Below are 15,392 nucleotides of genomic sequence, written 5' to 3'. Positions count from 1 at the left end.
CATTAAGTAGAGCTAGAAAACGGGTGGGCTTGGCCTATAAAGGCCTGAGCCTTTAAGCCTGATTTCCTATTTTTCATTCATTTTTTGAGATCCAACCTTTATTTGAGGGGCTCAGGGCTGAGCTCATAAGTATTTTCTTAAAAAAATTAAAATTAAATTAAACACTATAAATTAAGTAAAATATTCTAAAATTTAAAAAATCAAAATCTTCATAATTTTTTAGAAATTAAACAACACACATTTAGAAGTCTAGTAAGAAAATTCAAATTTTGGTTTAAAAAACAATTCATTTTTTATAAATACACAAACATTATAATTATAGAAAAATAAAAAATATTAGATATTTTTTTATTGCACATTGATATTTATTAAATTATATTAAATTAATTTTAGAATAAATTAAAATTAATAATAATGTAATGCGTTTAGGGTTAGAGTTTCAAGCGAGTAGGTCCTTCTTGGTTGCAAATGCATATTCCACCAAAGAAAAAAATTAATAATAATATAATAGGGCTTGAAGGGATGCTCGGGCTCGAGTCTTTTTCTATAGGGCTTATCAGGCCAGGTTCTCAAGTCTGATTACTTTAAAAATATTTAATTTTCAAAACTCAAACCTTATTTAAACAGGGCCTCTAAGTCCAGCCCTTCAGGCCCGACCCTTATTTCTGACTTTATCACTAAGCCGCGATTCTTTCTTATTAAATCTACTCCACAATTTAATAAAAATGAAATCAAAATAATTAATTATCAATTTTAATCTTATTTAAATTCCTGAGTTGTTACAAATTGATATTTTGATTTCCCTGCTTGTTAAAGACACTAGCATCGTCTTATCGAAGTTGCTCATGGATTGGGTAATTTCTAAACAATTTTAGACTTCCAAAGCCAAGCACTTTGTTATATAGTTGTAATAAAATTGCATTAAGTACAAAAGGCTTGCTTTTGATGATTCTATAGCTGTTAATTGCAAATAAAAGCGAGGAAACAGAACATAGTAGACATTAGAATGTCTAGCTCGACTAGGATTTACATAGTAGACAACTAAGGGAAGTGTCACCAAGTAAAGGCTAAAGCATCTTAAAGTGAAGCCATTAGAATGTCAACCCTTAACCAACTATAAAGCAAAGGAACTACAGAAAAATATTCTTATTTAATTAATCAAACATTTCCCTTAAATAAAAGTTGGTTTTTGCGTTTGCTATACAAGCTTTCCACTATCTTATCACATATTTCTGTAATCACATTTGAACAAACTACCAAAATTCGCAAAAGGATAAGCTCTACATTAAATAAAAGAAACAGGGAACAACTGACCAATATATAGTACAGAAATATGACTTCCATTGAACATGTATAAAACTTGATAAAACATGAAAAATAATTACCACCGGCATAAATTTTTGTTTCTTTACACTGATGAAGTGGAAAATATAATGGCACGCAAGTTTACAAAACCAAGGGTAAGTAAAGAAGTTGACACAAACCTTTGACTGTTGAGGCTCCATGCACATTGATTTCTGCAAGAAATGAAGATATCATATCTTAAAATACAAGTATTTATAAAATTTATGCTCAAATTGGAAACATGCTTATAGTAACTTTATATACTATAAAAAAAATAACTTTTAGTGATAACTCTAAAAAGTCGCTGTTGAAAATGAACAATCTACGATGATAAAAAAAGTCGCCGCTAAAAGGGTGACTTTCTACGGTGATAATATATAGTCGCTACTGATTGTTAGACTTTCAGTGGCGACCAGTGTACGTCGTCGCCCGAAGGTCTAGGTTTTAGCGGTGACGTAGAAGTCACCGCTAAAAGCTGACAATCATCATATTTTAAAATGTATTATAATTTCTTAAAAATTAATGTTATAATAAATATGTTATAAGTTTTGGCGATGACATAAAAGTCACCACTGAAAGTTTAATTTTATATTTTTAACATTTATTTTTTATTTTTTTAATATAATATTTAAATTTTTAAGACATTAATTTTATTGTATTATTGTACTTTTATAATGAATATATAAAATAACATAATGAGCTTTCATTTAATATATTTTATGGTTAAATTGTAATTTTAAAATAATAAAATTATTTTAAGATAAGGTTAAGGTATTATTTAATATTAATGAATTAGAGTAAAAAATTAAGCCAAGCCATATTATTTTACATCAATTTTTGTTATCAAGTAATGTTTGGTTTGATTCAATACAATTATTTAGGTTAGTTTAGTTAATTGGTTTTGAGAAGAGAAAGCATTTTTAATGGTGTTATTTTCTCTTTCCTTCATTTTCATATGTTTAACTTTTTCTACCCATACCCATCAAGGGCTAGCTTACAACATGCGGATGGCTTCTTTTTGCAATTCTAAATATAATCTCAACATTTTTAATAAGGATTCAAACAATGAAAAAAATTGTATTTTTTTTATGAAAAATGACAATTGAGGATCCGTAAGATCATTAATTATAATTAGGGACCATGAATTATTAAAATATCAATAATGGTCATGATTTTTACTTGGAATTAAAAATATATGTGAGTTTACAAAATTAACCTGACTTGGAAAATAAAAAAAATGACACTACTGAAATTATTATGATGGGACTATTGTTAATTTTAGTTGAAAAAATAGGATCCACACTTGGGAGTAGATTGTTTCCTAGTATAAAACTAAAATTTACTATTGTGAAACTTTCAAGTTAGTGAAACTTTCGAAAGGAACTTATGAATATATGATAGTCACTTAAAAATTTACCAAAAGTGAAGCAAACCACTTAAAAAATCAAGAAAGAACAATACTAAAATTATTATTCTCAACTTTCAGCGGTGACTATCTTTTTGCGACAATAAATTTTCTTTTCTATGGCGACATTTGTCACCACCAATTTTTAACTTTCAGCAGAGACTTTTATTGTTACTGCAGATAGAATCAGCGACAAGAGCTTCTTCAGTGACATTGTGGCGACATTTTGTCACTGCCGAAAGTCAATTTTTTTGTAGTGTAAATATGAAGATAAAATATAAGTTATCCACCACAATTGAGCTTAACACTTACTTCCTTTATAGAATGTAAGCATAGATGCAACAAAAAAAAAAGCATCGATATATATTATTGGTTGCAACATAAATTGGGAATGTTTCATAGGCCCGCCTGGGATTAAAGAAAGCCAGTGGAATCATCAGTTTCCAGCCATTAACAGACATCCTGCCAAACATAACGAGATTGTGATTATGAGCTTCTCAAATTGATAACACTCCCTTTTTAGAAAAATAAAAAATAACAACAACGAACAACTATATTGGCTCTGGAACAAGCTTGAAGTTAATAACGAGATTGTAATCGTTTGACTGCTGCACTTAAAAAAAAAATTGAGACATTTAGGAAGTTTGAAGTCATACTTCAACATATTTGTTTAAGGAGCTAGGTTATGTACCCGATGGAAAGAACATCTAGAGTTAGCTTTGCGTTCTTCAAAGTTTCAGCTATGAGGATCAAAATTCTGTTGTACCAAGTCTCCAAGCTGTTTAACAAAGGCACGAAAATGAATATAGATAAGAACATATGAACAAATCTCGTACCATTCGATGAAGTCAAAGAGAGGGAAGGAATTAAACACACGTTCAAATTCAATGAAATATCGTGCCTGCCAAACAGTGGATCTGGACCTTCCATAAATCTTGTACCATTCGATGTCTCAACGCAAGACAGTTTGAGGATGGTGCTAGGGTCACACCTCAGAAATAGAGGATGATTGGTGTAGTGTGTGATTCCTCTAAGTCTTAAAGTAAAAAATCTTTTCATTTCTAAAACATATTTGAATTTATACTAAAATTGTGATATACTTAATGCATAATATATGTGTTACAACAAAAGTTTCAAGTTTTTTGTAAAAATTTCAGTATAACCTTCCTTATAAATAGAACCTCCCAAAAATTTTAAATTCAATATTTTAACAAAATACTAGATCAATCAAGATTTTAACTCTTTCTAGCCAGTAGACAAAATATGTAACAAAATAAAAATCTTAGGTATAGCCTATGTGAAACACCTAACAAATTTTCATCATATAACACATAAATGTAATCAATACATCAAAAAAGGGTATTATCAAAATAATTATCTGCCCAACTTAGCAATAGTAAGCCCTCAATGATCAGCAGGAGGTTTAGCATTGATCAAGGTATCTAAAACCAAAAATAATTTTTCAGTAAATAACATTCCAACAATAAATAAATATACAAGAATAAAAGAAAAAAATTTGAAATGATTATGTAAACTAAAGAAATAACAATCTTCATATAAAATGTTTAATAAACTTTGGAATTAAGGGGCTTTATATAATCTTAAATAAAATATTGAACTATTAAATTATCATATAAAATATTATTATCACTTGGTCTCAAGAAAACAAATAAACATAATAACTAAGTATAATATAACATCACTAATCGAAATCAATGAAATATATAAAATCACCAAATACTCAAAGCTCATGTTTCTTGGGACATACTAGGATAATAAACAAACGTGAATATATAGTTCACTAGTATAAGTAATAAAAAATGACTTATGCCACGAAAACAAATATGGACATACAATCCACAATAATAAGTAACTAATTGTAGTTTGAGCTATAAAATAAATATGGACACATAGTTCACAAGGTAATACTAACCAAATGTGGTTCGAAGCTGCAAAAAAGAAAAAACAAGCCCAAGTGTTAGACCCATGAATAACAAATGTGAAAATAAAACTCATAAAAATAAACTAGTATGTCATTGATCATGACATGCCAAGGGCTAATGAAATTGTTGTTAGCAACTAGTGTTATATATAAAGTCTCCTCCAAATTCATTTTAAAAATGTGAGAAAATCATCGCTATTAAAATATAGTTTTAAGTATCAAAATTTTCTAGAATAAAATTTCATTAAAATAAAGTAATTTAATTAACAAAGTATTTAATAATCAGCATTGTTGTTATTAAATGATCTATATAAAAATTTAATATTTTAGTAAAAATAATTTTATTGAAAAATCAATTAGAATGCAATCCACTTACCCAAACTATTCCCAAAATTCAAAAATCACATCTCAACTTCAATTAAATTTCTCCTCCCCAAAACACCATATAAATTATATTAAGATTTTAAATAAAATTTCAATAAATTCAATAATTTCCTTCCAACAATACCACTATAAAAATTTAGCTATAATAAATTTAAAATTTTAAAATCAAAACTTTACACATAAAAATCCCTCACAAGCCATAGCTCAATATTCCATTAAAATACAATCTCTTATTAAACTTTTTGTCAAAACACCAAATTTACATTATTTCTAAATCCCACAATAAAGCTTTTTAACATTTAATTGTCTTGCCTAACAATTTCTCAACAATTGCATAACTCCGAAGAATTCAACTAGCTACATTATCTTTATAATCAAATTTCCATACAATGCCTATCTCAATTCACAAGATAATAGCACCCAAACCATTTTTGCCTTCCAAGGAATTTAATGAATTTAGGAAATACAAAATCAAGCAACTCCCTCTGACAAGCATTTTAACAAACATCTAATAGACACCTATCTCCAAATTTCATGTCCAAGTTCTTATATCCCAATCTCATCCTAATCAATTCTCTTTTACATCAACCAATTCAAACTAAAATCAATTTAACTCAAAAATTCTGACTCACGTGTATCATCATCAAGCTTAAGTACAAATATTTCAACTTAAATTTCTTCCTCCCTCCATAGCCACGGGCAGCAGCAGAACTCGAGGGGAAAAAAAATTGCTACTTCAACTCTATTACATCACACACTCACACACACATTTTTCAAGGAAAAGGAGAAGAGTTCACAGCTTCTCACTTGAGATGGCCGACGACACAGAAGCCGGGGTGAAGAAATCAGAACCTGCAACTCAACAGGGGATCATGATAAATCTGGCATGACACACAAAAGAGGAAAAGGAGCAAAGCCAACAGAACCATATCAAGAAGCAAAAGTCTCATGAGTAGTACCCCAGTTCCGTGATTCAGCTCCCACTCATGAGTTCCCACACATAAGCTCCCTTACACCAACAGCAACGCCACCAAAAATAAAGGAGGCAGAACAACTAATGAGGAAGGTGACTTTGTGACGTCGACGGTGAGCATGCCACTGTCACCGGCGATGAGATAGTTGATGGAGGGCAAGACTGTGAACAAGTATATTCGAAGCTACTGGAACAGGAAAATTTCAATCTCTCTCTTCCTCTGGTGCAAAACGCAGAAAAAGGAAGATGAAAAAAACTTATTAAAGTGGAGGGTATAACGGTAATTTTAGCCAAGCAGATGGAAAAATAAAAAATCTTCTGTTACACAGTAGGGGTTCGAACAGTAGGACCTAATAAGCAAGTGTTTTCCTGCTAACCAACAGACTCAGCACTCTTGGGCTAAATCTGTTCCAAAATTAATAGAAAATATAGTTAAAATACATTATATTTTAATTATACTTTAAAACTTTGGGTTATTACGGCTGTGAAGCTTCCATGGAACTGGAATTTTGATTGATATATCTGGAACGGTGAATCCACGTGATGGGGCGACGGACGGCGACTCAGCTTCTTGGCTTCTTGGCAGAAGATGACTCTTGCTCGACGAACGATGCTTTATGCTCCATAGTACCCATATCGGGCTTTATAAATCAAGGAAAAGAGAAGCATCATAGGGGGAGTTGAACAAATCTGGAGATCAGGTTTGTTTTTTTTTTTTTTTTTTTTGGAGGTTCTAGAGTGCTCCCACGTGGAAGTTCTCTGAAGCTTCACACCTTTTTGAGTGCTCCGGTAGGCGTCGGCTTCGGCCCTTAAGGAGCGCTCAAATTGGAGCACTCCGAATGAGATATGAAATATTTAAAAATAAATAAATTATAAATCATGTTTAATAATATCTACAATAATTATAATACTTTAAGTAATAATATTAAAAATAAAAATTAAATAATAATAAAATAACTAAAAATTTAAATTTTTAAAAAATTATTATAACATATTTTAAAAGATAAGACTAGACTTTCTGGAGCACTTTTACTAGAAGCACTCTGAAAGAGTGTAAAATATTTTAAAATTATTTATTTTCTCAGTCTTTCAGATTGCTTCTAAAGGAAAGTAATTTGAAATATCTAACATTATGGAGCGCTTTTTTTATAGGCGCTTCGGTATGTTCCATCTTAATTTTTTAAAGTGTTTCTTTTATAAGCACTCTAATATGAGAGCTCCTATAGGCTTTTTTTTTTATAGTAGGCTTTTTTTTTTATGGAACAGAAACTTAAAATGTACTCTCATGAAACCGTCCTTTAACAATCACCATTTCACTAAGACTGAATTTTCAAGCGTTAATAAAATCATGCGACTGCCATATAGAAACTCACCCCTCAGTAGGTGGGAGGACTTGATACACAGAGAATCTAGATCTATTTTTTACCGTAACCTTCTTCCTCTTGCATGTATAATTTTAATAAAACAACCTAAGTTCTTTGGGCACGTTGCTCATTTCAATGAAAACAATTTTACTATAATTTTAGGAAATTTGTGTGGGCAATTAATTATTTTTCTTTTTGCTACAATTGTTAGTGTAATTAGTCACAAAAACGGTATAACTGACTCGTCTTGAGATGGACCAAGTGGCCTGAACGGTATATTATTTCTTGATACAAAATAAAGATTCTTAAGAACTGAACGATCTCTATCTCCTTTATATAAACCTCACTGGTCAATCACTCGCTCACTTCCCTTCTTCTCGAGTTCCTCTATTTTTCTCTTATTTTATCGATTTTCGTTTCAATGGAGAGCACATCATCATCATTATCATACACAGAAAAAGACAAAAAGAGCGAAAAGATCTCAGGAGACGAGGTTGCTAATACGAGTGAGGATTCCAACAACATGCCAGTTCCTGTTCCTGATGAAAAAGAAGCAGAAAGAACGAAACAACTTGATGATGATGACGAAAAAGAAGCAGCAGAAAGAACCAGAGGTCCTGATGTGGTAGATTACCTTCACCTTCTTCAGCTACTGTGTTGGATTATTGTTCTTAATTATCGTATATTATTAGGACTTTATTCGGGAGGCTTATTAATAACCAGTTAACTAGGGTTTATCTCTTTTCTTTTATTTCCTGAAGAAACTGTCTCAACGTCGAAAAACTCTGTGAAGCTTGAAGGACAGCACACCAGTGATGACAACGAGACTGTGGGAGAAGAAGCAGAAGCAAAAAGAACAAAAGGGCTTAATGATGAGCCTGTGAAAAAACAAGAAGCAGAAAGAACAAGAGGGATAACTACTACTGATGAGCCTGTGAAAGAAGATCAAAAAGAAGCAGAAAGAAAAATAGAGCTTACTGATGAGCCTGTGAAAGAACATGAAACCGAAAGAACAAGAGGGATTATTACTACTGATGAGCCTGTGAAAGAACAAGAAACAGAAAGAACAAGAGGGATTGTTACTACCGATGAGACTGTGAAACAAGAAGCAGCAGCAGAAAGAACGAGAGTGATTATTGGTGCTGATGAAGAAGAACGCAAGAAGAAAAAGATCATGAAGAAGGCGAAGAAGAAGAGTGAAGAGATTGAATCGTTTAGTAATGTAGTTATTGATGTAATAGCGTTGCTTCTGCTTCTTCAGATATGGTGCGGTGTGCTTCTTTTGCACTTCTGTTATAATGTTGTTCATCGTATTCTTGAGATTTTCTGGTGGCTATTTGATTGGCTATAAGATTCATCTCATGGGACTACTTTACTACTACTTTCTTTTTCCTTATTTCTTTCTAACTTGTAGAAATTAAGCCTCCCAAATCTTGATATGACAAAGAATGCTTCAGTACGTAATTCATTTGATCTCCATTCCATTAATTTTGCTTTTATATTTATCTTTCTTCATTCATCCAAGGAAAATCAGTAGTTGATCTGAATAATGTCATATATACTGTACGTGTATGATTACTTGGACATAAATGATTTTCTCTATATAAATTAATGATTCTCTGTATAGAGAATGAAGTTTAATATATTGTACTTTCTCAATAGTTTCTACTTAATTTGATACATGCTTGGCTTGATAACGATGAAAAAAAAACTAAACACTCACCTCAGATTGATTAAAGATTAAAAGATTCTACCCGTCTATATGAAGATTCTAAATATGCATTTTCCAAATCAGCTTTAGAATCAAAATGCACGCAGCAGCAAACACAAAAAGAATATAATATATAGTCTTGTTTTGATCAATTTACCGGTTTCTGATATAGGCTATGGCTAGAAACAGTTATGGAAACAAGTTTTAAATCAAAGTGAAATCACTCTCTCATCCATATATATATATATATATATTTGAATGATCTTGAATTTTAATCAATTTACCAGCGGGATCTAATTATCCTTTAACATCCTTGTATTTTACTCAGTTAAATACGATTTCATTCCGTTTTGTCCTTATTGCTTCACGCATTACTAGGAAGTTTCGAACTTGTGAAACCATGCAGGTCCAAGTTAATTTGTTTGATGTTGGCTACCAAAATATGCTATCCAATACTAATTATTAGTTTAATTATTAAATGTCAGTTTTACTTTTAGTGATATGTAGCAGACGTTTAGGGAGTTACGACATTTTTTATTGGTAAATTTCAAGGGTAATAAAACTTTTACTCCTTGAAATTTTCTTAATTATCGATTTGGTTCTTCAAGTTTAATTTTATTTATTTGATCTTTTTTTTTTCTTAAATTATTATGTTAGTCCTTTAAGTTGAAAAAAAAGTATTCTCAAACTTATCTAATGTATAAAATATTTTAATCTTTTGGCATACATACATAACTAAATGAGAATAAATTAACTATCAATTCAGTTTACTTTTTATTAACCTTGTCATTTATGCTGCATTTTGTTCCTTTATTTTAAAATTTTCTGAATATACTTTTTCCTATTCAAAAAGCTACCATATTTTCATTAATCTATGTAGTTACAATCATTATTATGTTATGTATGTCAGCAAATTTTCACTATGCTACATCTTATTCAAACAATAATGATAAAATGGATAATTGAGGCAAAATAAAGGGACCAAATTGATAAAAATTAAACTTAAGAGAACAAATTAATAATTGAGATTTGAGATAAACTTCAGTGGCTAAAAGTTTCATTAATCCTAAATTTCATCATGTGTTCATTTCCTTTCCTGCATAATTAAAGAATTTATTAAATGAGTACCAAAAAATAATTAATTGTTTGTTTTATTATAATTAAGAATTTCATAATATTTTAAGGCGGTATTACAATAAAAAAAAGGCATTTTCCACAGTTAAATTTTGTTAATTTCCTCCACTGTGCTAACCGTGAGAATAAAAAGTTGCCACGGTTTGCTGAAATTGTGGCAATTTTAAATGTGAGAAATAGCATTCTCACAGTTTTCGTGAAAACCATTATAAAAGTTACCCGGAATGACACTTAAATTAAAACAGAATCATGTTATTCTAGCAAAGGCTCAATAAATGTTAAAATGTAAAATAAACCTCTTATACCCTTAGTTGATATTTTCATATAGTACAATCTATTCTCAATTTCAAAACTGAAAAAATGAGATGCAAATCCAACAAACAAAATTGTAAATTTGGGAGACAAAGTTACAAATTCCTAAAACTGTTTAAATAATAACATGTTAATTTTTAGATTTAAGCATTAAGATTTGTATTCCCTATTAAAATAGGAAAAACAAGTTACAAATTCAAGATAACAAAATTATAAATTTGTGTCCCGAAATTGATATTTTAATATTTTATAACTTTATCTCTCAAATTTGCAATTTCATATTGTTAAATTTTCAATTAATATTCCTAATTTTAATGGCAATCACACAAATCTCAATGACTAAATTTAAAAAGAATCAAGTCATTATTTGAATATATTAAAAAATTTGCAATTTCATCATCTTAAATTTACAACACTGTTTCTATAGTAGTGATTTTATTTATTTTTTGTTTGAGTGCTTCTAAACATTTGCAACTTTATCTCTCAAACATTTTTGTCATCTTAAATTTATAACCCTCTTTTTCAATTTTAATAAGAAATACAAGTCTTGATGATTAAATTTAAAAAAAGTAACATGTTATTATTTGAACACTTTTAAAATTTTACAACTTTTTATCTCTTAAATTTACAACTTTATCTATTTGAGAACAGATTGTATTATATGAAAATAATAGTCTATTATTTTAAGAAATTACTTTACATTTTAAAATTTATTAAAATATTATTTAAATAAAATGATCCATTTGAGACTTAGTGTGCGTTTGGTTTTCAGTTTGTCAAAAGTTCATTTGGTGAAAGTCAGTTTCATGAAAGTCAGTTGTTGTAACGAAATTTGTGCTTGGATATATTTTTTCAAAAATCAGTTTGATACATTAAAAGTTGTTTGGTTTGTGATAGTGAAATGTGCTTTTGAATGTACAATTACCAAAAAAGACATTGATTTATAATAATTTATAATTTTTATTATACAAATGTAATATATTTAAAATATTTAAAAAATGTAATAAAGATTATAAATAACATAAATTTTGATCTATAATGCTAAAAATTTGATCTCTAATTATTTGTATTTTTTAATTTGTAATTTTAAAAGATGTAATAAAGATTTGTAATTTTTATTATACATTAATGCTAAAAGTTAACATGATTAATTACTCAATTTATAATACTAAAAAATTGATACCTAATTATTATTATTATTAAAATAATAATTATATTTCTAATGAATTAACTATTTTTGAAATAAAAAATAAGAGATTAAACTTAGGGTAGTATGGTCAAATAACATTCTACTTTTCAAATCCACTTTTCAAAAGCTTCAAATAGTTACGTTTCAGAAATTCACTTTCAGCTACTGTTTGAATGTACTTTCAGGATATGCTTTCCTGTAAATATTCTACCCAAATAACTTTTAACTTTTTGAAAGTGAAATTTTGCTTTCTGAACGTGAAACAGAAGAAAACCAAACGCATCCTTAGATGTCATTTCTCTAAAAGTTATGGTTTTGTGAGGAGGTGGCAGAAGGCAAGGATCTTTTCCACTTTACCAGAAGGAGCCAAGTTTCTAAAACCGTGGCATTTGCCACATTTATGTTAGAGGAAGCATGGCAACCATGGTTCATGAAGATGAATTGTGCCATTGCCATTATTTTTTAAAAAATAATCATTATTAGTTCATTTTAAATTATTAATTTTTAAATCATAAATTATTTTTAATTAGTTAAAATATTATCAATAATAAATGGTTTATTTAAAATTAATGTAGGAACTATTTATTTAAAACTCATTCAAGTTTTATACTTTATATATTGTTTAAAATATAATTAAATTTAAAAATTATATTAAATATATAAGATTATTTTAATATCATTTTTATTTTAATTAGTTTAATGATATTTTATGGTGTGATATATTAATTGGTTAAAAGGTAAATTTATCCTTAAACTATAGGTCTATGAACATTAAGGAACCTAAATTTGATTTTAATGAAATGTTCTCCTTTAATATTTGAAAACCGTGCAATATTATCTCTATTATTAATAAAACTTAGCTTTGACAATTAGTGGATCAAAAAAATTATAGAAAAAAACCTCAAAAATTATAAAAAAGAACTCAAAAATTACAAATAAGTAATAATTTCATCCTAAATTATAAAAAACTTTTGAGGAAGATTCAGTATTCCAAAATATAAAATATTTTGACAGTAATAGGTTTAATTAATAATGCTTTTTAGTATTACTTTTTTCATTATATTCTCTCTCTATAATATTTTCTCACAAATGTAAGTATTAAATGAAGGGCGCATTTTTTGGAACTTTCTAGTTTTCTTTTGAAACAAAAATTGTAAGTACACTTTCCATACCAAATTATAAGACAATGTTAGAGGAAATTTTTGTCCCAAAATATAAGACAATTTAAATAACTAAGGTTTCATTAAGTATATTTTTTCAATGTTACTCTTCAAATAGAGAGAGAATTGGAATGGTATTATAGTGTAATAATTAAGTGTATAGGAGCATTTTTGAAAGTTTATAGTTTTGTTTTAAAAAAGTAGGTTTGTAACATGTTATTATTGTGTTTTATTAGTATGCATAATCTTATATCAAATTGTCTTATAATTTGGGAAACAAAGATTACATTTAGTGAGCTTTATTAGTATGTGAAATTTTTTCTAAAAATGTCTTATAAATGAGGATGGAGAGAATACCATATAATAGAATTACTATCAATTAACTTATATTAATTACAAATAAACACCAACATATACAATTTTTCTTTCTTTTTACATGTAAAAGACTAAAATTCAGTTAATAATAATGTAATTAACAATTAATATGTTTGTTTGAATAATATGTTATTAAAATATTGATACTTTAATATTTAATAGTTTAAATATTATTTTTATTTTCTATAAATATTTGTCGAAAGTAGTAGCTGACTTGAGGGGGGAGGGGCATAGAAGGACAATCTATTGCATAATGATACAAATTTTATGGCACTATATATGGATGCTTCCTCTGTGTTGTATTTAAGTGAAACACATTATTAAACAAGAATAAATATAAAAAGATGGTATTAGTTTAAAAATAGTTTGATATTCGATTAAAATACATTCCTCACATTTTTTAAAGAGAGTAACATCTATCAACCGTCTTTCCGCTACTTTCAAAGAGGCTTTATTACTGTGTTAATTAAAAGCACTAATATTTAATGACATGTACACTTTTTTTAACTTGTGAACAAAAGTTTAGATTCATCTTTTAATTTATAAAAATAAAAGAAGCTAATGTGTAATTTTAAAAACAAACGCTTAGATGCATGTTTTGCATTTGGCGAAAAAACAATTCCCAGCAACATATAGCGAACTGATTGTATTGTATATAAATCTGAGCAATTCATTTAAATTAATTACATGAATATTTTCCAACAAATATCTATACTAGGCAAAAGCACAATTCTCCATGAAGAACGGAAACTTCTGTATATAAATAGTTTCACAAATTGGATATGAAGAACCAAAACCTAACAATTCAATTGGCAATTCCAAATTCTCCATCATATCCATGGATTATAAAATTGGAAACAAAATCTCTTTAAGCTTTTTCATGGCCAAGTCCAATTGCACAAGGTCATGTATCTTTGGATACCTTCTTTATCTCTCAAGTGTGCCATTGAACTTGAAATAGAACACATAAGCCACAAGCATGGCCAATCCCTTCCTCTTTCTCAGTTGGCGTCAGCTCTCAATATTCCACCCTCGAAAGCTACCTTTGTGAAAGGGCTCATGCACTTGCTGGCTCTCAATGGCATCTTCACTATCTCATCAAAAGCAACAACGCTGAAGAAGAAGAAGAAGAAAGTGATGAAGCATATTATCTCACTTTTTTGTCACAACTTCTTGTGAGTGGCACATACCATTTGTAATTATCCATAATTTTTAAGAAAATTTAAAATCATTAATAATATATTTTAAGAGTATTTTTATTAGTTTTGGGAACAAATTTACCAAGAACAAGAGCTGGTCTAGGGGAGATTATGCAACTATTTACTTAATTGGTCCTGCGTTCAAGCCTTCAGGAGTCAAAAGTGAAATTTTGTATCATTTTGCTTCAGCGTTATCAAATTACCCTTTTGCCCTATTTAAAAAAAAATAATAAATAAATAAAATGGGCAGGCGCATTTACGCATGTCTTTGTTCATTTTTCATCCTCTGCTTCTTCATTCTCTCGATCATTCCAGACCAAGTGAGAGTGCTCGTCCTTCCTCCTGAGACCTCTTCGTCCTCTTCCCGTTTTCGATCAGCTGTCGGCATGCTTGAGAGTGTTCGCTGCGGTTCTTCGTTTCTCTCCTCCCTGGTTGCTGTAACAGATCAAAATCTTCTTCCTCCTGTCATCGCCGGCGTCATCTGCGAGAGAAGGAGGTCGCTGGAGAGGAGGTCGAGGACGAGCGTCTTGTAACCGCTGCTATTGGAGGTTGCTGTCAGTCTCTTCTTTTCCCTTCCTCCATTGCCGCTTTATCCAGAAAGTAGGAATTTCTCTCCCCTGTTCAGCTGTAAGTCCGCCTCCTCTGCTTCTAGCTTTAACTGTGTGAGTTATTTACCGGTGAGTGTGTGTAGAGGAGCTTCGTTTGATGCTGCTAAGAGAGACGTTCAGTGTGCCGGAGCTTCCCCTGTTCGTGGAGTGATGCGAGTGCACCAGGTTCTTCATCAGATCTTCTCCTTCTTCCTTTTCGGTGCTGTCCTGATCTGGTGTGAGGAAGCTCTAATTTCTTCCCCTCATTCCTTCCCCATACTTTGTGGGTGTGTATTACTCCATTCTCCTTCTC

At 29.7% G+C, this 15,392-nt stretch overlaps 1 protein-coding gene across 1 annotated transcript; it reads left to right on the top strand.

Moving 5' to 3' along the window:
- The first annotated feature begins 7,796 nt into the window (after positions 1–7,796).
- Positions 7,797–8,834, top strand: LOC129318978 (uncharacterized). Its single transcript, XM_054964006.1, has 2 exons — positions 7,797–8,037; positions 8,206–8,834. The coding sequence occupies exons 1-2, from the start codon at positions 7,834–7,836 to the stop codon at positions 8,761–8,763; spliced, it is 762 nt and encodes a 253-aa protein (XP_054819981.1). The 5' UTR covers positions 7,797–7,833; the 3' UTR covers positions 8,764–8,834.
- The last annotated feature ends 6,558 nt before the right edge of the window (positions 8,835–15,392 follow it).

Source organism: Prosopis cineraria, unplaced genomic scaffold (genome assembly GCF_029017545.1).
Source record: "Prosopis cineraria cultivar Desert tree isolate PC_DT_omini unplaced genomic scaffold, ASM2901754v1 PC8, whole genome shotgun sequence".
Classification (NCBI taxonomy): domain Eukaryota; kingdom Viridiplantae; phylum Streptophyta; class Magnoliopsida; order Fabales; family Fabaceae; genus Prosopis; species Prosopis cineraria.
This window is presented reverse-complemented; position numbering and strand designations above follow the sequence as displayed.